Raw genomic sequence first — 25,533 nt, 5'->3', positions numbered from 1 at the left:
TAATGCAAAAATGACGATTTCTGGACTGCAAGATATGCCGCCATGCGCCATGCCGTAAACGGGCACTAGGTACATTATCCTTAGAAAAAGATTTAATTACTTTTTTACCTAAAAAAATCATTGTAATTATTATCAAGCATGAAAATTACTCTTGTTTCATAGTGTTATAAGCAAACTGAAAATCGAATTTTTAACTGGCAGCACTTGACTTTGCCTGTCAGGTAGATCTGAACTGTCATAAATTTGTTTTTACATTTCGATTTTTGAAAAACTAAAAAGGTATTGCTTAGAAAATAAGAACCTTTCATTTGTTTCAGTTAATTAAATTCAATGTTTGTTAAAGCCTAATCATTACATTCACGAAGCAGTTAATTTCCCAAAAATATTTGTTTACGTAATTTTGTAACCTAAACGGGACTCAAAATCTTATTTTGGTGGTTCTTTCAGTTATAACAATGTCGATTTCACCATTCTTGCGTTCTCCGTTTACGGACGTTACTGGTGGTATTGTCTCGCATCAGTTGCTGGGCCGTTGCCAGAAGGAAGAGGCTCGCTATATGGACTGCTTGGAGGCCTACGGTCTGGAGCGAGGAAAGGTCAAGTGCGCTCATTTATTTGGTGACTTCCATGAGTGCAGTACATTGACCAAGCAGTTCAAACGATTCGTTGTACGTAATTATGTTAAAATTTACACTTATATTCATCATGTAGATTTAGAGTTGCCAGTGTTAGTGTAATTCTTTTAATACAGTTTACAATGAGATAAAACTAATATAACAATATGTTAAGTGATCTAAAGACTGACTCTTCAGTGTCTACAACAAACAAATCTCATATATGAAAAAGACATCATTGCATAGATCATGCATGGCCACTTCCTTCCAAATTATAGAATACCTGAAGTGACCATAGAAAAACAATACTTAAATATTATCTCATGTAATGTATTTATGTATGGCTATCTTGCACCCTGTATGATTTTACCTACAGTAAAATTACTGAGAAGTGTTTAATTATCTGCTGTTAATAAATAATGTTTTTTTTTCTTTCAATAATCCAGATGGCCTTTATTATTTCTTAATGTTTGACATTTGCAGAATTAAATAGATTATACTCCTTTTTACTAATTTCAGAGAATGCATAGTTCTATTTATTTTTCTAATGATTATATTTAACTAATTTTTCAGGCTATCCGTAGAGAACGTGAAAGACAGATCTCTGAGGGCAAGCTGACGGGAGACAACAGATATGTGTCTCCAAAGGTCGACAGTTATTAAATTATGTAGTTCAAATTATTTGTTATAGAAACACAATACATCCACAGATTTGTTTTACTGGTGTAAATAAAGTTAATTAATCAACAGTAACATTATTGATTTATTTCTTTAGAAACCATACCAAGTGGTGTTTTTGATCTCTGTCTACCCCTATCGGAAAGGCAGGGCAGACATTATGTATGAATTCTGCAAGAATTCTTACACAAAACCATAACTGCAGCTAAACAGCCAAAAACTTGTTGAATCAATAAAAAAAACTGGCTGAATCAATCCTTTACATACTTTTTAAATTTACATGTATAGACAACTTTAGCATAATATTCCACCTTTTTGCTATAACTAGGTTTACAAGTCTGAGAAAAAATATTCAAGAGTGCAGTCAATGTCATTTTATAACTTCAATATTTATATCTAAAAAAACGTTTATCTTTCTAATAATAATTAACTAGTTCTTCAATACTTCTACTAATTTATAAAATAATCTATAATGCACGACATATCGCCGTTTATTCGTTGTCCGTTCACGGATATTACGGGCGGTATAATATCTCACCAGCTGTTAGGCCGCTGCCAGAAACAAGAGATGGATGTGATGGACTGCTTAGAAGCATACGGTCTTGGACGTGGTCTCAAGAAATGTCAAGCTTATCTTGACGAGTATTACGAGTGCCATACTTTGAATAAACAGTACCGGAGGTTTATAGTAAGTATCTGTACCATAAAAAAGTCAGTCAGTCTTTTTACAAACAGAAATATAAATAAGTAAATATAAAGCACTGTGCTATGGCGTATACTGTAACATATTATATGAACAAACAACATAGCATGTTCTTACATGCGGAACAGTATAAATAAGGAAGGTTTTGAGGTAATATTGCCTTATTCGCAATAAACGCCTGCGAAAAATTATAAGCCACTCAATTAAAACTTACTGTTATAAAAGCTGCAGGCGTTATTCCTACATAATTTTTCTAAGTGCCGAAATAAGAAACTTTATAAAAGGTATTTCAGTCAATATAATTATCAAAAGTCCACCGTTAAATGGCGCTTCTTTTTAAACTCTAGCGAGTCAAAAATAAAATAATACTAGAAACACTGTAGGTAAGACGCACGCGCACTGCTTATGTACCCCTTGATAACGGTATGATGATATTTCAAAATGTGTTAAAATTAACTTCCTATTAACTTAACTACTAATAATTAATTATTAAATCAATTTTACCCATTAATATCCCAATGCTAGCAAGAGTCTCTCCCGGAGTGAGGCCTAGTGTCCACCACGCTGGCCAAATGTGGGAGCTGTTCCGAGAAACTCTTAGACATGCAAGGTTGTTTTCCTTCGCCGTTGTCCACAAGTGATAGTTATTTCTAATACACACATTTGTTAATCTAAATTATTAATTCGATGTTTTTTTTAATAGGCTATGCGAAGGGAACGAGAAAGACAGATTTCAAAGGGGAAGCTAACTGGTGACGACAAATACGTATCGCCAAAACTCGACAGTTACTAAACTTCAAGAAATCTTTGAAATAAACACCTACCTACCTAGTAGTAGAATTTCAGATTCAGAATTGTAAGATACTTACCTACTTAGGTTATTTATATCCCAAAATTGCAGTGCCTATTACTTTTATGAAGTTGGAATCCAAAAAAACGTAGGTAATGTGATTTTATTAGTCTCAATGTAACTCCTTGAGTTGTCAAATAAATACAAAACATGATGCAAAATGCTTTTTTCTCGAAAGACCTTGCAGTGTTTGCACGACCTTACTGAAAGGCAAGACCACGTTTATCTGTTGAGCGGCTGTTTGATTATTATTCATCGCTTTACCACTTTATAGATCGATATCGAAGTATCTCAGCGAGTTCAATATTCAAACCTCCGGTGTTTTTTGCGCTCAAGAGTCACGGTCGGTCGACTACGTTTTTGTAAGGAATTTTGGCGCCAAACTACAACACAATCCATCATTATGTGCTACTCATATGAGTCGTATGTAATACGATTGATTGAGAATGTAATACATTATTATCATAGCAGTTCACCTACGCAGATGTTAAAGGAATGGTCGAATGGCGCGACTTGTTTTTTGAGACGACTGCGTTGCGTTGTTTGTTACTTATTCTTGAATTTTGTATTTATTTATGAGGGGCCTGGATAGGTGAAAAATGGTACGGAAACGATTAGATTTAGGTGTCACAACATTATGTTAAAACACAGATGTGCCTACAGGCAGAATTTTCAATGTAAATATCTATTTTTCCAATAGCCATGCGTAGGTAATTTATTATAGAAAATACTAAAGCACGCAGAACCATGCCTGCCTGCCTGTTCTGTAGAATATAGATAGGTAGGTAGGTAATCATATTTCGTCAAAAAGAATAAATGAAGTTTTGATAAAATTTTGATCAAAATTTGATATTATTTTCATTCCTAGTTATTCCACCTACCTACACACAATGATACCTGGTATTTAGTTCGTTAACTTTAGGCAAAATCTTTAGGTTCCTAGACTACCTAGGTACTTACTCAAATTTTTATAAGTGTGGGTTTCTATTTTACTGTCTTTAATGTTACTTTTATAGTAATCGAGACTTTAGGTTCCGCACGTCTTAACACTAAGGTGTATCTTGCATCAAGCAATTTATTCGATGCACCCGCTTTAGGCCTGACTAGAGCTGACTAGGGTCTAGTCACTAGACGAATGCTTATGGTGCCCACCTTGGTGACTAATAATCTAGTGTATCTTATCTACCTACCTTCTCAAGATTGATCAGGTACTTTTTACTTCGAAGTTCCTACCTGAATAGAATTGCGACTAAAAATTGTGTTAAAATAGATTCCAATAAAATGGTTTGCTCGTCTTTTGTTCTAAAACATCCAGTACTTGGATTTTTTTTTAATATATTTAGGGTGCATTTACGACAATGTTATCAAAATTAAAAACATTGTTGGTGGATAGGTAACATCAAAGGCAATAAGTGACTAAGAAGATTATTTCACAAAATACCTATGCAGATTTCATTCAATAAAGATCGAACAAATGTTTTTTTTTATTAAAATACCGAATCGAACAAAAAAGTGTTTGCGACAGTTCACAGGTAGGTACATTTTATCTTAATATCAACGCGTGTTTGGTCGTAATATATTACAAATTAATTAAAATAATGCTCGTCATGTCGACATCCGAAAGGTTCAACGACAACACTAGCGACGAAATAACTTCGAAGGTTGTATATCTCACGCCAAGGTAACGTAAATATAGTCCTGGATTATAGAAAAAAAAAAGGTTTTTATATTGCGGAACCGTTTGTCACAGTTCCTTGACCTCGGCTTGGTGTTTGGTACATTTGCCACATGTACGGATAATGTATATTTTTTACAGATGATAGGACGACATCGGTAGGTAGAAGCCGGCCATCAACCCTTGATTTGGTATTCGAACTCTACAGAATGCAGTAGTTTATGAGAACACGTGAGGAACACGAATATCCTTTGGTCAATATCCTCTAATGACGATGCCTAAATACCTACTTGTAGGCTAAACTTTGTATGACTCATACTAAGTATAAAAATATACCAAGACTTAAAATATATTTTTTTGCCTTATAAGCGCCAATAGCTCAGTTCTTTTCTGTGAAAATGGATGCTAGTTAGATGACGCCGATTGCCTAAAATCGCTGTGCAATTTTATAGTTAGACTAATGCATTATATCTTTCGGTAAAAAACAGATATCTAATAATGTGATCCAAGTTTCTTAAGACGATAATGGAACAGTTGGGAGGATATAGGATGTGAATTTCCTTCCATCAGCGTGATGAAACCTTTTTTCATTTGAAATTTTCATTAGTTATATGAAAATTTTTGTAAGTTATAGACAGTTAAGAGAAATTTCAAATCGATATATTGCGCCAACAGAGTACATTTGGCATTATTAGCCTGCCAAGTTACCTGAAAATCTTTACAATACACCGATGTTAAGATATTTTTTACTACAAGCAACAGCGATAAAAAGACAGCCTGTTATAACTGTATAAACAAGCTGTCACATCTCATTACAGTACTGATTTTGCAAATGAGGAACAGGGAGTACAATGATTTGGTTTGATGGTATTAAAAAGAAAGGATATTAAATAGAAGTTGGTATAAAAATCATAAAATCCCATGGTATTTTGCTTAGGCATAAGTTGTAATATATTTTCGATCTTTACGGATCTTATACATATAATCTCACTAACATTCATGCACTATACAAGTATACAAAAAGCTACTGATTATTACCTAGCTTAATTAATTTCTAAGTTTTTGATTTTCGTGTTTGTAGCCCGTAATATTTTGAAAATTTGAAGCATCAATGATTGTAGGTGGGCTAATAATAAAACGCATGACCCTGCCTAAATAAAATACGAGCTTCAAATTCAATTCTTTTCATAAATAATTTAATAAGTATGTCCATTGTATCAAAGCTAAATGCACCAAGCTAATCTGAATGCAGATCAATTCCTGTTTCAAAACCAGAAACGGATCATAGACCAGAGACAATAAAAAACTATAAGTAGATGAACAAAAAAAGAACAGTGACAATATTTATAACAAAAAGTTCGATAAAAAAAACCACTCCTTTTTTTTATTGGCTCATTAAAAAATGATTTTTAAGCCCGTATTTGGTCATGTACTTTTTATTAAGCTTGTATGGAAAGACGTTGCTTCAGGCAGGCACTTAATGAGTAGTAACTGCAAAACTTTTATCACACTATAACAGTAAATTGGCAGTTTTAATTTAAAGACAACTTTCTCATGTTGATAATTAACAATATGTGGTCGTGTTGCTCATTCATACATGTGTATGAAATGAATACACATGTCATATCAAGGAGCGCACTTTCTGTTATTACGTCAATTACTCATGTATTTTAATTAACTTTCACGAGTTCAATTAACATGTCAAAATGAAGGTATTCTTAATAAGAGTATTAGCAGCAAAAGACTGAACTACTAGCTTTAATTTTCTTATTGTCGGCAAAAAATGGACGCTTTTCCTTCGAGTGTCCTAATACCGCGAAAATTGTAGAATAAAAGAAAAAGAAAACCGTAGCTTTGTCGTATTCTCTTTTGAATTCAAAGCACTATGATTGATCTAGTAGAAGAATATTTTCTTTTGAAAGAACATCTCCCGCACTAACAATTCCGCTCTTGTGTCGCGGGGACTTTTGCATTTTAATAGTTAACATTTCCCAAATTCAGACTGCTGTTAAAATTTGTGCACTAACTTAACCCTATTTTACAAGCAAAACCACGGTAAAATGATTGTATGTTTTTGTATCCTTTATCTACATGCAGGTACCTACAATTAACAAAACATTTTTAAATAGTACTTTTGTCTATAAGGTCATTGCACATTCAGTCGATACCCTTCACACTTGGGTAACTAGGATATGAGCAGAGGTCACCTTGTTATCTACCTGGTCTAATTTATTATTATTATATAATACGTAGACTGTTTAGGTATCTAATTAATGTATTTACCTACCTGACTTTGTAGGAAAATGGCCGTTCTACGGACTTTTGGTGCGGGCCATTACGATCTTGCAAACATAGTTATACTTTTTATAAATATAGGCACTAACCTACTTAAGCGTTTTAAAAAAATAGTCTCCGTGCGATCCAGTCATAGTTTTTTGTCGCACCCATTTTCTTTTTCTCCTTAAAAGATAGTTGACTTGCCATACTCGTGCTTGCCAATTAGATTTACTTAATAGACGTCATAAATTCCTTTTTTCCAGCTCTGAGAGAAGCATTGGAAAATGCAGTAAAGTGGTTTGTAAATAATTCCATCATTTTTACCGACTCTTGTTAGAACTACAAAGCAGATTAATTTCACAGTCTCATCGATATGATGATAGGATTTTGGGTTTTTCTTCTTACGACTATTTGCCAAATAAAAAGTTTACCATCACGTTTTTCAAGAAAAAATATAGCTCTATACGTGCCAGGTTCCTGAAACGTCTCCATATTATACGAAATACAAAAAATATCTTTGAATCCAAAATGACTTTGCAATTCAAAACTTCACAAATGTAAGTATAATCTTTTCAAAACTACGTCCATTTAAAAGAGTCATTGCGGAAAAACAACAATCTGTCGATTTTCCTCCAGATAACTCAATTCAAAATCTATTTTAGCCGATTGTCGGTTATGCTTTTATCGCCTAAGTTTTTCCGAGACCAAAGACAAAACGACTTAGTTATTCCTAGATAAAAAAAAGACAAACTCACGATAGAAAAAGTGAAAAATCAGTCATGATTCGACTTCGTTGAGTTTTCCTGCAGGCTTCGGAGTCCTAGTATCTTATGTTGAACTGGCATTAATTACACGGTTCATGTGCACTCATAAACAAGTGCAACTCGGTTAGACATGAGTAAACCGTCGTGACCTCGAGTAACCGCCGACCAAAGTTCACTGCCGACCCCCAACAAGGGTCGTCGTGAATATCTGAATGATTTTGCCTTTATAATCCCGTAAATTAATGCGGTTGTTTTTGTACCAACTCTTCATGGTATCGTGGTGAAGGTTTTTTAACAATCAATTTACAAATAAGGAGGTTTTATTGATTGACCATAAACTGGAAGTCGGTCGAAGCTTTCCATGTTAGAAGAAAAAATGGATATAAAACCAATAGCACAGGCAATAGTAAAGGTAGGAAAAATATAAAGCGATATTATATCATTTGTATAATCAAAATGTTGTTACTTTTATCATCAAATATTTTGAACTTTTGATTGACTTATTTTAATACAAGTAAAAAAAAAGTGAGAACTCTTCAAAAGGTTACAAGCTCTTCGTGCATAACCTACGTTATTAACATTTCCATCACGTTGAAGTTTGCTTTAATTAACTTTGGCAAACCTCTTGATTTAGTATCATTCAAAGTTCAATTACTTTAATGATTTATAACGTCCTGAGGACGTCCTCTAAAACTTACTACAGACACTAGGAGAACTAGATTATTGTAGAATTCTGTATAAAATACGTATCTAATAATAAGTGGTTCGTAAATATTCGCCGCCGGGCCCCACAAAAACACTAGATTTTGAAATTATAATGCATTGTCCGGACACAAGTCGATTGAAAAGTCTGACTTTGATATAGGTCGACGACTTATCTTAGTTATTTAATTATAAATACACGATACTCGTAGGTATGTAGATACCTATTTCCGTAGTGAACGAGTCACTTATCGTAGGTATTTTTGCTTAATCAGATGGATGGCGCCCGACGTGACAGATGACTGATTTTTCCAAGAGTTTTGTAAAATGTGGGCGTTATATAGTTATAGGAATTGGTACAGGATAAAAATGTTGCAAAAAATATTAATTGGGTACCTCCCTAGATATTCTTAATAACACCTTTTATTATGCAACGTGCGGGTGTTGGGCGGCCTGCGGGCTACCGGGACTACACCACAGGATAGTAAAAAGGAGTCCATTATTGCTTTGTGGTCTGGATCTTAACCAATCAGGGTTGAAAGGTGTAAAGAATCCAAGGTTTTCGAATCTTTGTTCAAGTAAATGTTGTGATACTAATCAGATTTTTAATCATCGGTATTGAAAGCCTACGTCAAAGCCTTTCTAATAAAAAACAGGTTTCAGATAATGCAGAGCAATTTTTCAATGTTAAAACGCATTAAAACCGCCTGATATATCAATTTGTAAAACCTAAGATGCTTGGGAGGCCGGTTATAAAGCGGGCACGATATAGTGTATGCCAAAGAGAATAATTCTCAAATCACCATAATGTATTCGCGTTTGTCCCTGATAAGGTGATAAAATACTGAAAGATTGATTCGTCTGACGGACTTTGTATCTATTTGAATCACTAACTGTTGCTAAGAAAGAACAAAGGCTACGTTTAAATAGAGTTCCTTGTCTAGAAGTGGATCAAGTGAATTCATTTGTGATGTTTTGAATCCTTCCAGAATAATACATTCTCGTACTCAAATGTTACACAAATGTTAGCCTGAAAATAGCAGCGTAATGCATACAATATTATGCTGATTTCCGATTAAAAGATTCTAACATGATACATTCCAACAACATAGATGCTTTTCGAAGACTATAGGCTTAAAGCTAGGCAGACTGCAGATCGGAATACTAATATTTCTGGTCATAGAAATGGTGCATCGATAGCACATCAGAATTGATCATTATTTTCGTAAGTAACTATATTATGTACGGAACTTTTTCGGATCTACATGATTAACAAATGCTTATCCACTTAATATTATATTAGGATGATATTCAGAATCTGTCACGTTTTAGTAATCGGACTTCTTCATCTTTAGCTTATAATAGATGCCCATTGTTGAATAGCGATTAATCTCCGCGCTAGTTTATAGGCACTAAGTTTTTTTGTAAATCTATTGATGGCGACTGAGGTCAAATGGATACATTGTTAATTTAAAAAAAGCGTATTGATTACTCGTGATATTTTCGAAATTGACAAATCACGCATAAAAACACAATCAAACGTTTTTCGATGTAAAGAAATCACAAATAGTAAAGCTTTTTATGTAGCATTTACAAGCACCATTTACGATTTTTGGCGTGTAAATAGCATTAGAAAAATGTTATTGCGAATGACATTTCTATACTTTTTTATTGGATTTATTATTAAAATGTTAGAATGATGGAAATTAGGCGCTGAAAAATAGTGAATTTTAAATGTTGCACCACTTTTTATAGTAGCTGCCTACTTACTTGGTGTCAAGAAACTCACAGCTGTCACTGTAGTGGAATGGTTGAATAACTTCCGTGGCAATTAATTTATTCAAAATATTCGGAGCACGTACTGACAGGTAACTTTTAATAAAATTGTTTTACAGTGACGCAGAAATTCCACGAAATGTACAAGATGAGTCAATTTACTACTAAATTATCTGACCTTATGCAATATGTCGAAATTAATCTGTAAGACTGTAAAAATATCACTAATATTCCGAAGAGCACAAAGTTTGTAAAGCAGCCGTTCTAACGACGATCTATGCGCTAGCGCTTCCTATCCTGCTATTAGCACGATGTGTAGAATTAAACTAGGTAAATCCTCAGATAGATACAAATTTCTAATCAGTATTTATGTGTCTGTTAAAACTATAGCAACAAAGATTATCGATAACGTGAAGTATAGGTATTCCATTTTCACTTTTCTAATTAGCTTTGATTAGATAAAGCTAGTCCAAACAGATTTTTGCCTAGCTTTTTCGTTAGCCGCAGCAGTCTAGGAGACTACGACATATCAGTGCTACTTATGTACGCCAAAAACGTCTGAGGTATTTTATAGCATTTGGGATATCAATGCAGAGATGAACAAATAAGTATGCTCGACTTTTCTAATATTATCCGTCACGCGGAAAATATTACAACTGAGTTGAAGGTTCTATTCAAAAAGCTTTAGCACGGTGAGAATGTCCTGCGTTCCCTGCGGAATGTATACGCAAAGCTCTGTCTTGACGCCCCAGTTTCATTTCGAGGGGCGGCGTGAGCGCCCGACCGCAATATTTACCGCGATTTCAACACGCAACGCAGCTTTTCCGAACGAAACGTAATTAAAAAAAAATACTTACAATTTTCTTTTAATGCCATAGCTAATAATTAGTTTTTTTTCTTAATAATTTAGTTTTTTAAACTTGGTACTTGTGTTTTTTTTAAAGTTAATGTTTACAAAATTAAAATGTTATACAAAAAATATGGACACTACATAATATTATGTTTGATAAAACAAATAACTTTGGACTATGTGAGTGGAAAACCTATGGATATTGAGAAGACGAAAACATTGATACCTGATGACCTGATGATTGAGCAGTTGGAGATGGTGGCAGGAGACGTGTGCTTTCATATGGCGCTCAACAAATTGGTAAGAATTATTACAATGTGGTTAAGCGTCAGTACTTACTAAATACCTACCCATCTTTATCTGTGGGTACTAACTATTATCTGACTTAAAAAAATGTAGGTTAGCAATAAATTGTCTTACGTAATCATAATTTTAAAAATAAATATTTTCATTACATTTTTTTTCTATTGTCGTATTTTATTAAAACTGCTTCATAAACAAAATTTATATCGCCATAGTTATATTTTCGTTTAATATGTTATTCCCCTAAGTTTCAGTTGTATGATGCGTTCAAATTAACCTACATACGTTAATTATTTTCTCGATTATAATCATTGACGTATATACCCAATACTAATACTTACTTTATGTTATTTAAATGATACAAATCTGCTTAGGTATTTTGTGCATTTAAAAATAGATCTGATAACGATAACAAACTAAATACCTGACAATATTTTAAGCCCTTGGATTATAAAAAAAACCAAGTATAATGCTTTATGGACGATTTTGTAAAAATACCATAAGAATGCATTGCTCAGCAAAACGTTGGTAATTAAATAATTAAACAACACTTTATGGGATAATTATAAACGCGAGAGCACTTAGTTTTTTCAAACTACCGTCACATTATTTCTATTTCACTGGCTTGCACTACGCAAGTGTGGAATCGGTCATTGACTCGATGTTACTTCGTGATTTCAACATGATCATAATTTAACACCATCATGGTTGCCATAATTTTCTTTTCATCGACGAAATGTATATCGCTCATAAATATCAGAAATTATTCAAATTTCTGCATGTCCAGTTTATCTTTAGTACCCTAATTATAGAGATAAATAATGATAAATTATCGTGATTATGCATTTCACGTAAAATTTATCATTATGTGACGACTTAATGCACCGGACATGATCGCTAGCTGGCCGAAAAAAGCAATGATAAGCTTTGATTTAATTTAAATTATTTTATGTACCTACTTCTTGTATCACTAGCAGATTTGATGGGAAAAGATATTATTATAAAGATAACTTTCAAATAACCTCATTAATATCACATAGTGCTGGTCAAGCTTTTTCAAAATTCAAGTCAAGTAATCATCCTAATCTTTATGCCGCCTCAATATAAGTAGGTATGCCTCCCTAAATGAAAATTCTGGGTCCACCATAGATTACGTTAAAATAAAGTTTATGAGGAAAAAACATTTTCTTCAGTTCTAATATATTTACTTTGACTGCCTCCGTGGCGCAGTGGTTAAGGTCACCATACCGCTACCATCGCATGGTGGGTTCGATTCCCACAAGGAACAATTATTTGTACGATCCACAAAATATAATTGTGTCGGGTCTGATTGTGCTTTGTGCCCGTTGTTTGTATGTTTGTAAAAGTCCCCGCGACACAAGAGCAATTCTTAGTGCGGGAGTTGTCTAAAAAAATAAGAATTAGAATGAAAATGTCTGTGTCCACGCTAAATTCAGAGACCAAAAAATTCTGTACATATAAAATTCGTGTAATAACATTAGGTATATTATTTTTTTAAATATTTGTAATCGCTTACCCATTCGCACACCTGATAATGTTACGCAGGTATCTCATAGGAAGTTCATTAACATTTTTTCTTATCTCGCACGTAATAACGTAAATTCATATATAATTAAATCGTTCTGTCTCATTGATGTGGATTATCGTTTTTAATACTTTTCCCTGATGTTATTGGAGATTACAGAATTTGTAAGTTTTCCTTGATATATCGATGTTATCTATTGGTATAAATATAAGATTATTTTTGCAACCGTCATCACCGTACAGTAAAATTTGAATGACGTGTTAAAAAAGAAATTGTTACAATTGCAAGATTTAATGCGAACAAACTAACAGGAAAATTAAAAAAAATGTAGTCATTTAATTTTGACAATCGTAATCAATCGAACTGAATCAAATGAATTGCTATATACTTCAATTCCATGGGCGCTATTTAATACCCGCCGTCTGTCTATATTTTTGGCTTCATCGTTAGGTTTGAGGTACCTTGGCCAGGAGCCCTTATAATAGATAAATCTATAATAATAAAAATGAATCATCGAGATGTATGTACGCGAATAACTTTTAACCAACTAAACCAAATTAAGTTATTATTTTTTCATGTGTTTGTCATTGTCGGGACAAGGTTTCTACGGGATCCAAATTCCCACACCCACGAGGTAAATTCTATTATTATACTTGGACGAATTCGGCCCAAACCGCTAATAATTTTTATAATTGGACAACTCACACATACAGTCATTTGATTCTAAACTAAGCAGAGCTTGGTATGGTAACCAAAAAACTGATAAACATACTTATATCCTTCTAAATATATACTTACATAGATATATTTACATTTACAACCAGGCTCATAACAGATACTTGTGCTCATCACGTAAAGATTTGTCCCGGGTCGAAATCGAACCCACCACACGCGTCACTTCGATTATTGCGGCAAAGTGACCACATTAACCACTACGCCAAACGTGCATATAGATTGATTAACATTTAAACAAAACGTATTCGAGAATAATAACATTGAATACCTTTTTTGAAAAGTACAGGAATTTCAAATCAACCATTTTGATTTATTTGGTACAGCAGTGAAACACATCCTCAACCATTTTATATCGCGCTGTACTATGCATCTTGCATATGTGTCTCTGTGCTGGTTTTTACTAAATAAACTCTCTTCTTTCTTTCTAAATCCTCGGAGGCCATAGACAACACATTCTATATTTATTTTATAGACAGTATCTATGTTTTATGAGTGTAACGGGCGTTAATGATGCTTTTCTATTACCACAAGCGTTATCCTAGATTAGATAGTGGACAAGTACGGAACTAAAGAGCCGCATGTTATTTCACGCAAGTAGACTGAGCTATGAACAACAGGGGGAAGCTTCGCATTTCCCACGAGCAAATACCTTGTACTGTAGGGTTGCCATCCGTCCGGGTTTCCCCGGATTTGTCCTAGTTTAGAGGGCATCCGGGGAGCGTCCGGGGAAGGTTTCATTTGTAGACCGGGTTTTAAAAAAATTATAAATAAAAAAAATTGGCCGCCTGCGAGACACGCACTATGCTCGCACACCACGATCAACCGACGAACCAAGTATATTCAGCGTTCCCCCACTCCTCCCGTCGCGGTTGCTCTTCTTGTTGACATGTCCGGCTTTCGGACTCTAAAATCCGGAGTTTTCACGCATCTTATCCGGTTTTCCAAATTTTAAAGATGGCAACCCTATTGTACTGTGACGTTAATTGATTTGTTAGTCACTCTATATACGTAGGTGGGCAGAGTAATCTCGAATCCTCGCGTTACTATTTCCATCCCCTATTTTAACTACTAGAGGCCGATTTTTATAGCAATAAAAAAGACATCGCTTATGTTTGATCTTGGTCTTCATATACATATAATATCTCACTGATAACTTTTATAGTAATCGATTTAGCGGTGTGAAAAACTAATAGACTTTCGCACTTGCCTATGGGTAGTTATATATGTTATATATAGGATAGTATGAATACTTTTCATATACCCCGTGCTTATATTAAGCGTCAGAAAGTTTTCCGTTTGCCTGCCTATTACGCCCTCATAGGTAAACTACTGAATCGCCGTTCGTAGGAAGAATGCGTTAGTATAGCTTTATATCTCGGGAAAGACATAAACTATAGATTTTCAGGAGCTGTCTACGAAGTTCATTGTTTTTAAGTGTCAGTCAAGTTTCTAACTGGTACTTATATCTAACCAATTTTAGCATTGTCATGCTAATTTGTCAACATATTTTTGATATATTATCGACATAAATCAAGCTTCATCGCTTTATACCCAGAATTTATAAAGTAAGCGCAATAAGACTTGGGTGGTCAAGAGCTGACATAGCGATAAGTAATTTTGAAGTCACTCGAAACTGCAATAAAAACGCATTTAATAAAAATACAATTGAATATATTTTGTACATTGGGATACAAAAGGTGACCTGTCCGTTATCTGACAATCGGTCCAAAACACGAAATGTATCCGATATCGTGTAATCAGTAGGCTGGAATATTGACTGCAGTCTATGACGTACGTAATAGTACGAGTATATCTTTCGAGTAGCTTAGTGTAAACAATTTAATGAACTTGAACGTAATATTGTGACACAAAACTGGAGATTTTGTAAACAATGATGAGATCTCTCGTTGCGATAATATGACGAAACTGTAATTGTTTATTAATGATTTTATAAAGTTGATCTTTGCGCCTGGTCTAGTTTTTAATTCTGAGAAAACAATTTTGTATCATAATATTTGTTTGTGTTAAATAGGACGCTGTTTACCTACAAACTACAAAGTTTAAGGAAGTCAGGTCAATAGTAAAACTAACAGGTCAGAAGTTCAGACAGGGGGTGCTATAATTAACACATTACTTACTTAATAATCACGATTTCTATTTATTATAATGATCGCTTGCACCTTATGCAATCAAAATTTTGCTATGTCATGTAAGTGACGTTAAAAATATTAGCCTGACCTGAAAAAATATCTATAGAACTTGAATTAGCACTATCGACATGTTTAACACATTATAAGATTTCGTGTATTACTCAACTAAAATAAAATATTTCAGATCGCCTTCCCAACAAATTAATGTAAAATCTATAGTATTACTTTATCCTATTGTCAGTAATAAACACGATGTTAAGACATTATTTCAACAGCTTGAAACTCTTCATAAAGGACGTAAGCCATCTTGAACAAAAATAATAGAACCAGTAGCATGACACCAATCCCAGTTTAGTAAACTAACCGATTTAGATTACACACTTCGATTCTCCAAACAGTCCATATTCAGTTGAAATTGTATTGAATTACTTATGTTAAGAGCTATAAAAGGCCCAGTCTTTTATCAAGAGGTTGTTACCATCTGGCGTGGTCTAGATACGGTATATTTATTTACAGACAGCCTAAAAACTGTCTGAGAGAAAAAAATACGTACGTGGTCAATCACGATACTTAAACGGTTGCTAAGAGCGAAAGCCTAGACATTTGATGTCTCTACATCAACTTACACAATATTAAAAGGTTTTTTGTTTACCCGTCTGCTTGTTTTTCAATCTAAAAATACCAAATGTATTAAAAAAAATACAGTATAGACTAGGTACGTACTTTTTTCTCGGAAATTGTCGGAAGATTACTAGAAATCTTGAAATGAAGGCGTATACGCAGACAAATAATTCCATATTGTACTTTTTGGTCACTTTATGATAACTTTTTTGTAGGATCCTCGGTAAATTAAGTTTTCAGTTTTTGTGCTAAATTTTTTCAGTCATAATGATATTATGCAAAGACACGCCCTTTCACGCTTCGTAAACCACGTAATCTGTTCTAGACAATATTTAAAAACGCTGATAATAGAATTTGATATCTATTTAAAAACAGACAAGATACTAACTGATTAATATCTACCTACATTGATTATATTCTTCCTGCAGACATATACCTACCTTTCTTTAAGGAGGTATGTTGCTAAATACGTGATGATTTGCAGGCCACCTAGAAACAAGCTAGATGAAGTCTCTAAAGTCTGTATAGGCTTCACCTTTACTTAGTAGTACTTAGTCTACACTTAACTTTACGCAATGAATGAATACTAATTAGCTATAATTAGTCATGCCATAAATATTCGCACGCTCAGGTCGAGGGGCGGTATTTCTGTTTGTTGACAAACAGCACATCGCCAATGATTCAATCGGGAATATTGCTTCGACTCGCTTTCCACGTTTTAACAAAGCTATAACAACTACACCATATCAGTAATCTATTTTAAGCCTTATTACTTAGCAATAGAATACATTTTCTAATTGAAGTAGTCGGTGCGATGTCCGGAAGTTTTCCAGACGCGGGATCATTTCGCAAAGTTCACCTTTTATAATTTGTTTGTTTTAACTCTCGATGTAACGAATGCTGAGTAAATAAAATAATGACAGAGCCATTAATAAAGTATAATACATATTGAAGTTGTAATGAAACAGATGTTTCATGATATTGAGCTTTCAGAGCTTTCATAACATTTTAAAAGCTTTAAAAGAATAAACTTTGCGGTTTACTGACTGTATTATTCGTACTCGTATGTACCGTTTTACGCGATAGTTTTAGTTTAGTCTGTAAAAACTGCGCACTAATAACTTGAAGGCACCCATTGGCATCGTAAAGAATTTTGCACATTAGAGCAATCACGTCGAGTGATTGTGTTAGAGTATGGGTAACAAGGTAACACATTAGGGTAATAATTTCACAATAACGTTTCCATTTTCTTTTCTTTCAGACCGATGCTGACGAAGATAAATGCAAATATGACTTCTTAGACACAGAATTTGCTCTAAGTCCACACTTATCGCCTGTGAAGATCAGATGTACGACAGAGTCTACCATCAGGTTTCAGATTGTACCGTCGCAAAACCTCCAGTTGGTGATCTTGGTGCCCGAATTTTCCAATGATTCTGATGTCTTTAGTGTGGTAATTAGTATTTTTTTGTAGAATATAAATTAATACTGATTTGCGTCCACAGGAACGATGTCTTCCATCACTATACCAATAGTCCATCGACTTTCATTCATGATGGATCACGACGTACCATCAATAAAACAAATTAGGCATTCTTAATGAGTACTGGAGGTGATTTTTTCGTGTTATAAACATCACAATGCAATATTCGAAGTCATGTTACAAAATCAAAAATGTTGAGAACCGATACTGTAGAATTAGATAGGTCACAGTAAAGACACCCTATTGAAGGTGACACCTAAAAATAGTGTTCGAGTTCAACAGGAATAGAAGCGAATGTTTCCAATCCTCCACATTTCCGTATCAAGTGATGTAATCGCGTAAATCAGTAGTACGATCGACAATGCGGGTATTTAAACAAGATAACAGGCAGGAAAGTGAGAAATTCCGTTTCACAGAATCTGTTTCAATAATCGTGCAGCTTTTAAACTACCGCTATATGCTAATAACAGAGGGAAATCTGTATGCGAAAAATATTTTTACGTTTCAATTCAGGAGTTGATTGACCTTTGGTTAAACAACATGTCTTTTATAGGCAGGCATCGTTATAGTAAACAAGATGGTTTTTATACGCGTTGTTTTGTAACGCCGTAGTATTCCGTATTAGATTGTTGTTTGGTTTATTATGAGTCATGCAATTGTTTCCCGAATTTTCCGACTAATACCTTCCGTAACTTAAAAGTTGTAAGTAGTATATAATTTATTAACTTTGATGGCTTAGATAAAATTAAAGATTTTGGCTTACAAGAAATCCAGAAACTGCGATCCCGGAATTATTTAACACTAACTTCTGTCATCTTCTTGATATCTTTTCGTGGAAAAAAGTACCCTATTGTTTTTCCTTGGGTACCTATAACCGAATCACGTCTATATCAACTTTGTAGTTTAGCCATGAAATGTAACAGACATACAAAATCTATAATGTATATTTCATATACTTTGACAGTCTGTTGTGAGTTCTCCTCTGAGTATAATATAATGCGCATGTTTAACGCGTATTTTCATACATTACAATATTATATTTTCACGAATACACACTTAGGTTATACCCAATATTTTTCTTGTTTTAGATAAACTACAGTTTAATAGAGCCTTTGATGGAATACGGAGATGTTAGTACGACTCCTATAAGCAACTACACGCTATGGAGTACGGAACTGGTGAACGGAACCCCAAGGACATGGCAAGGAGGGGACTTAGTACCTTTGTACAATGAGTCAGCGTTACCGAAACATCAAGAGTATGAGGTGAAAGTGGACTTTCGTAAGGAGTTGGTGAATAGTACGACGCTTATGGCTGGAGTTTTGACGTGGAGTCCGAGAGATGGTAAATATAAGTTATTATGCAGCACATGGACTTGTTAAAATTGTTTGCTTTGTCGTGATTGAGAGTACTCGATCATGGTCTGGGCTATCGGTGTCGAAACATTTTACAATCGAAGATAAAACATGCATGATCTCGCTAATCACCGTGTGATATTAAATTATCATTTTAATGCTAAACACATAAAGTTAACATTAAGTCAATTCTTGTCCACCGCTTCGTATAGAATTTCTGATGTTTTGTTTGGTTTTCAGAAAATGATGTGTGCTTTGACGTGTCCAATCTTTGTGATAACAGTGAAGATGGGAACAGAGATATTACTAAAATATGGGTAAGTTTTTTTAACTATATCGCGTCTTATACATCCAAGGGGTTCTTAATAGTCATGGAAATATTGGAACTAAAAACGGTATATTCATAGAATTCGATAGGTTTTCATGGCATTTAAGACTCATCACAATTCTGCTAAATGTTTCTACTATCTTTATATATGATTTTTAACTAATTTACATTCGTTAATTTCATACTAAAATCAAAAATTGAATATTTACAGCCAAATCAGAAGCCAGAATTGGACATCAACAAATTGCCATTAAACACCACTTGCAACTTTAGTGTGAAAGGTTTATACGGTACCACTTACTTCAAATACACCACCCCGACATGTGAGAAGATTTACTGTACATCCAGTAAGTGCCGCTTTAAACTATTAAGCTTTTACCTGTCACTCCATGAAAAAATCATGAGATTTAGTCAATATAAATTTCATGATAATTAGACAAAGATAAGTACTTTAGGTATTTACTGATACTGAAACGTTAGTAATTAAATACACCTAAGTCTTGCCTTTAATAAATTAGTCGCTTCATATTGGCAATCCTATAGCTATTTACGGGGCAAGTCATTTAATTACGGACAATTCATTGTCAAAATTTCAAGATAAATTTAAAAAGTCAAAAGCACTTTGTCCAACCTTGTGAACCCGGGGCCTCATAATTAGCAGTCGCACACTACCGCGGCTACTACTTATTCAGCTCCTAACAAAACTTCTTAACTCCTGTTTTTAGTGAAGCCGGCTTATCCCGAAATCATAAACATAGAAGCGTTCGAGGAGTCGTCGGACACGTGGGAGGTGCACGTCGGATGGAAGAAACCTATCATAGCCGTTGAACGATACAATATCACGCTACGGTCCAATGAGATATGGAGCCAAGTTGTAGCGGGGGTGAGTATAAGACGACTTACTTTATGTTATTCGTGAGATCCATTTTGTTTCCTTTTTGACGATAAACAGGTGTCAATAAATATGGCTTGCTCTAGACGGGATTTTGCCAATCATAGTATTTCAGTACTTACCCATGCTAGTGTGAAGGGGAACAGAAGTAGCGATCCCAAAAAAACGTCTTAACGAGATAAAAGTTGCGATCTATATTAGATTTAAGGAGTTCATTTGATTTTTGTGCAGGATATAATGGAGACTGTATTCAACGGCATAACGGGGGAGGGTCTATACAACGTGTCCGTGTACGCGATCAAAGGAGACACGCACGCACACACCAGCGGACGAGCTTATTTCCCTGGTAATTACACCTTTGTATTTCCATTTACTCCTGAGTAGAACTTGTTTTTTATTTCTTACGTTTTGTAGTAGGGACATCTTGAGCCAGCTATATTTTGCCTGTATGGTTTTTTCAACATGCTTTTCTTGTTAAAACGGGACTCTCAGTCTCATCCAATTCGATAATAGCGAAAAATCTAATCGACTCTAGTCGCCAGGTAACTCGATCTCTTAAAATTACATAAAATTAAGAAAAAGTTTGGCATGGCCAGTATGTTTAAAACTCTTGCCATTAACTGCCGTGTGGTAGAGCTTGAACCATGGAATCATTGGACGGGTCAATGGTAGTTTTGTTGTGGTGTGGATGTGACGTATAACGCTCCCAGTGCGCTGCAGGTCGCGCGGGGTCGGGGGCGCGCGGCGCGGCGCTGGGCGCGGGCGCCGCGGCCGCCGCGCTCGCCATCGTCTGCTGCTGGCGCGCGCGCCGGCGCCCCAAGCCGCCGCCGCACTACCCGCTGGTAACTACATACTTTCGTATCTGTCTGACTTTTCATACTCCCACTATCAAGCTTATTTCAAGACGTTTACCCAGAATTTATTAATGTCACTCAACTTCACCTCAAAAGAAATAAACGAATTAAAACTCTCGCGATTTGTACGTATAACTATTATTAACTTTATAATACAATGAGTCTTAATCGGGATTTTCGACCGCATTTGTAAGTTTAAAATGAAAATAATACTCTCATTCAATCTTATGACGAACAGACATCTCATTTTGGTCTTCTTTTCTAAAAAAGAAAGACAGGACAACAGGATTATCTCACAACACAATTACAAACTAACTATCACATAAACTAGGAGGACAAACCATCGAAAGAAGGCGACATGGAAGCAGAAAGCATGACGCTGGAGACGGAGGACAGCTGGGAGGTGCGCTCGGACAAGCTGCTGCTGCACGAGGTCATCGGCGAGGGAGCCTTCGGCGTCGTGCGCCGCGCCACGCTCGCGCCCAACTCTATCAACGTCGCTGTTAAAATGCTCAAAGGTATGAACTAACAGCTTCAAAAAAAGAAGATGTATAACCTTGCTTAAGCTCTCCTTCACTTTACTCAAAAAGCTAATTCAAAACTGAATAAAGGTATAACTAGTTTCTTCCGGAACATTTGCCTGTCATACTTTAGGAGTGGGTACCGTACAGTGTATATCGCGATGTTGGACTCGCGGGCAAAGGGGAAATCTGATGGAGATTTTTATTATACCTAAAGTAATAAGTTAGACGAATAAGTTAAACGAAATTGCATTATGCTGTTGGTTTCAGACTTTCCATCACAAGAAGAGATCAGGTCCTTCCGCTCGGAGATGGAGCTGATGAAGAGCGTGGGCGTTCACCCGCACCTCGTGAGTCTGGTGGGATGCTGCAGTGGACGCCGGCCGCTTATCATCGCCGAGTACTGCAGTAGAGGAGACCTGCTCACGTACTTGAGGTATGGGGAAATCTTTATCGAAGCCGCACCACTCTCCCACTCCTGGGTACAGGTTTATCTAAATCTCTTTTGGAGAATCTCGAACGGGTACAGATGCAACTGTTTAATCATTCAAGTATAAACACCCACTCAAAATACTAAAAAGACAACAGGACCGATGAGATAGTGCAATGTAGTAGTGCTTTAATTCATAATTGTGTTTCTAGGTGCACATGGGACGTAATGGTCTCAAAACGTAACGCGAAGTACTACAACAATAACATCGACGTGTCAGACTACAGGAACGACTTGTTCAAATGTAAAACACAGATGGAAAACTCCAAGCTAGTGGTGAACAAACTGTACGAACTTCAGGAGATATGCGACAGGGAGCTAACTTCACTAGACTTGCTGTCTTTCTGCCGGCAAATTGCTATGGGAATGGAGTTCTTGGCTGCAAACCGGGTAGTCCATAGAGATCTAGCGGCCAGGAATATTCTAGTGACAGGAGATAGGACGTTGAAGATAGCAGATTTTGGTTTATCAAGAGATGTATATGAAGAGAACCAGTATAAGCAGAAGGGTAATGGGAAAATGCCTGTGAAATGGATGGCACTGGAGTCTTTGACAAGAAGGATTTATACCACGCAGAGTGATGTGTAAGTAATCTTTTACTCTTCCGTTCAAATTCAATGCCTACCCTTTTATACTAAAAGATACCTTACTAAAAAACTATAGCTGAAATTGAATCTGTAATTGGTTAATAGGTGGTCGTTTGGAGTGGTGGTGTGGGAGATAGCAACGATCGGAGCAGCGCCATACGCATCTGTGCCAGCCGCCAGATTGCCGCGGCTACTTAGAGCGGGATACCGCATGCCGAAGCCTGCCAACTGTATACCACAACTGTAAGTACATATGTAACTATTCGTGATACACTTTTTCTTACCTATCTTTGTCTTTCCGTGCGATCGATCATTATTCAACAGCAAATTAAATTCAGTCGGAAATTTTAAGTTACCGTTACCGATGTTTGCCATTAAAAAAAAAGCTTTCATCAATTCACACGGAACACTTATCTCCTATCCCAAAATCATACGTTACGTTTACTTCTAGTTACGATATAATGCTATCCTGCTGGCGCTCCCACCCTCGCGAGCGGCCAACATTCGCCGAACTGCACGCGCGTCTTGATGAGTTACTCAACAGTGCCAGCGCACATCACTACTTGTCATTAGAAATTGAACCACTGGACGCGCCGCCCACGCCTAAACATCATCGGTATATCAAGATGCTTATCAGGTCAGTAACTAATGAACGAAAAGGCTTAACATACACAAGACAAAGTCTAATATTTCATGGACTATCAGGCATACTCCATGAACCAGGCCAGAACTCCACGTTTATGTTATTTGTTGAAAATTGCGCAAGATTAATTGTCTGACTTTTTGACTATGTCTTGAAACTAAAGCACATCCCAATTCCCTTTGTCAATCTTATACGAGAATTTAAGCAATTAAGACATACGTATATACATAAATCGCTTTTCTATAAACACATTGTGGACTTTTCTCTTTCCATTGCAGCATAAAAATTGGCTGTTACAGTCAAACACGGTTTCTTGGTATACCTTAAATGCATACCTTTAAAAGACAACTTTCTAAGTATAACTTAACAACATATAACTTTATAATATAGAGGTAAACGCAACTGGTCCCGCGGGGAGAGCTACGAGCGTCCCCTGAAGCCGCCTCAGAGCAACCACTACACATCACCGCCCGTCGTCCTCACTAAGAACCCACCCGTGTGACGTCACCTTTCATTATAATAAGGCTATAATGTACTTAATTCATGGTTGATTTGATATCGTTAGGAACCTCAGTTGAGTGAACCAAGTTCACTTTAGTGTGATTTAAATATTCTTTTCTCAACTTTTCATATTTTTGTCAAGATCGTTATGCCTAAGAATAATTTGGCATCTTAATTAAAAAAATATGATAGTTACAAATAAGTAATTAAAACTTAATATTGAACTTACATTTGTAGAAAAATGTGTTTTCCTCATCATAGATTAGTTAATTAGTCTTATAGGCAAATACTGAGTCATCCCTCTTTTTTTTTTATCGCCTAAATCTGGAGGTTCAAGTATTTAAGGTTTTATTGTTAAGACAAAACTTTAGAGCACGACCTAAAAACTTAGTGACACTTTAGTGCCATCTAGTGTGGCATCTTTACTTTGCCATGTTAACTTTACCACCTGAAATATATAGGTAATTTCACTGGTATTTGTATTTGGTATACATATTTAAAATTGAATTTTACATGTGTACAGTCAACCTGGGTAACTTTGAACCAATTGGGTAACATTGAACGTGGGAATTGATAAATGTTTGCAAAACTAAAATAAACCTTTATCAATTGTGTTGGTTTCATATGAAAAAATAATCGAAACTAGTTCAAATTCCCACGTCCAATGTTACCCAAATGATTCAAAGTTACCCAGGTTGACTGTATACCAAATATATCATAATTAATATATCATATTTTTAATGAAAGTCATGGTTTAGTAACACTTTATCATAAACTAAAACATATTTGTAATTAATAATGTACAGATAAAGTTACAATGACAAAATAAAGATGCCACAGTTGACTATTTGGCTAGTAGTTAACAACAAAAACCTTTTCGTCCTTGCTTAAAGAGGAGGGAATAGAAATGAAAAAGTTGATGTTAATTAGTGTATTATTCTCTAAGTATTATGTGTATTAGTTTAGTATCTATTCGCTGTGTTAAGCTGTGATATGTATTAGTACTTAATAGGTAAGTATTTGACATTTTAAATGTGTATCAATGTAGATAATGCCTTATTGTTGCCTTACATTTTAGGTAATTAAGCTAATGAAATGTATGTCTTTTTGCAAATACGAAAAAACTATTTTAATTCATATTATGAATACTCCAGTTTTTTAAGACGTACTGAAATCGGCAAATAAATTGTTCGTTGCGCTAGTACTAATATTGTAGATTTAATACCCATAAAGAAACGAATGTATTTTTTTACGGTTGTGGCGCCATCTATAACGCAAACGTGTACGTGACGTCACTAACGTATACATATCTTTGAAACCTCGCAATATGATAGATCTGTTACTATTAGGACAAGAACTCAGTAATTATAATATAACTATGTGCATTTGTGTATATTTTGTAGTTCTTACTTTAGTGTTTGTATAGAAATTTGAATTAAATGGAATTGTCAAATTAAACTTGCGTTTTACTTGATAACTAAATGAAAATATAAGAAAATTTTATGATAAACGCATACTTTTAACTCCTTTTAGCCGTTTATAGAAAATAAACAGTAGCTTTTCACCTCTTTACCTCCTATAAGACCCTATTTAATAATGGTTGTTTCCTATTTATGTAACTTTAGTATAAGAGAG

At 35.1% G+C, this 25,533-nt stretch overlaps 3 protein-coding genes across 3 annotated transcripts; all 3 read left to right on the top strand.

The window, feature by feature from the left end:
* Window positions 1–179: 179 nt before the first annotated feature.
* On the top strand, window positions 180–1,367 carry LOC142980234 (NADH dehydrogenase [ubiquinone] iron-sulfur protein 5-like). Its single transcript, XM_076125571.1, has 3 exons — window positions 180–279; window positions 448–668; window positions 1,188–1,367. The coding sequence occupies exons 2-3, from the start codon at window positions 456–458 to the stop codon at window positions 1,275–1,277; spliced, it is 303 nt and encodes a 100-aa protein (XP_075981686.1). The 5' UTR covers window positions 180–279; window positions 448–455; the 3' UTR covers window positions 1,278–1,367.
* Window positions 1,368–1,623: 256 nt separating this feature from the next.
* On the top strand, window positions 1,624–2,996 carry LOC142980082 (NADH dehydrogenase [ubiquinone] iron-sulfur protein 5-like). The gene is made up of 2 exons (XM_076125380.1): window positions 1,624–1,980; window positions 2,699–2,996. Exons 1-2 carry the CDS (start codon window positions 1,765–1,767, stop codon window positions 2,786–2,788), a joined length of 306 nt encoding a protein of 101 aa, XP_075981495.1. The 5' UTR covers window positions 1,624–1,764; the 3' UTR covers window positions 2,789–2,996.
* Window positions 2,997–10,802: 7,806 nt separating this feature from the next.
* LOC142980118 (tyrosine-protein kinase receptor torso-like) lies at window positions 10,803–25,356 on the top strand. The gene is made up of 14 exons (XM_076125427.1): window positions 10,803–11,189; window positions 17,506–17,697; window positions 18,816–19,071; window positions 19,323–19,399; window positions 19,622–19,757; window positions 20,136–20,293; window positions 20,534–20,648; window positions 21,023–21,144; window positions 21,488–21,674; window positions 21,948–22,113; window positions 22,320–22,751; window positions 22,860–22,997; window positions 23,206–23,391; window positions 23,788–25,356. The coding sequence occupies exons 1-14, from the start codon at window positions 11,004–11,006 to the stop codon at window positions 23,897–23,899; spliced, it is 2,463 nt and encodes an 820-aa protein (XP_075981542.1). The 5' UTR covers window positions 10,803–11,003; the 3' UTR covers window positions 23,900–25,356.
* Window positions 25,357–25,533: the final 177 nt, after the last annotated feature.

The sequence above is a fragment of the Anticarsia gemmatalis genome, chromosome 17, assembly GCF_050436995.1.
Source record: "Anticarsia gemmatalis isolate Benzon Research Colony breed Stoneville strain chromosome 17, ilAntGemm2 primary, whole genome shotgun sequence".
Classification (NCBI taxonomy): Eukaryota; Metazoa; Arthropoda; class Insecta; order Lepidoptera; family Erebidae; genus Anticarsia; species Anticarsia gemmatalis.
This window is presented reverse-complemented; position numbering and strand designations above follow the sequence as displayed.

Excerpts from the sequence above, each read along its gene's own strand:
- LOC142980234 (XM_076125571.1), top strand. The coding sequence starts at position 456 with ATGTCGATTTCACCATTCTTGCGTTCTCCGTTTACGGACGTTACTGGT. Across the intron at positions 669-1,187 it reads AGCAGTTCAAACGATTCGTT|GCTATCCGTAGAGAACGTGA; the intron begins GTACGTAATTAT and ends CTAATTTTTCAG.
- LOC142980082 (XM_076125380.1), top strand. The coding sequence starts at position 1,765 with ATGCACGACATATCGCCGTTTATTCGTTGTCCGTTCACGGATATTACG. Across the intron at positions 1,981-2,698 it reads AACAGTACCGGAGGTTTATA|GCTATGCGAAGGGAACGAGA; the intron begins GTAAGTATCTGT and ends TTTTTTTAATAG.
- LOC142980118 (XM_076125427.1), top strand. The coding sequence starts at position 11,004 with ATGTTATACAAAAAATATGGACACTACATAATATTATGTTTGATAAAA. Across the intron at positions 11,190-17,505 it reads ATATGGCGCTCAACAAATTG|ACCGATGCTGACGAAGATAA; the intron begins GTAAGAATTATT and ends CTTTTCTTTCAG. Across the intron at positions 17,698-18,815 it reads ATTCTGATGTCTTTAGTGTG|ATAAACTACAGTTTAATAGA; the intron begins GTAATTAGTATT and ends TTCTTGTTTTAG.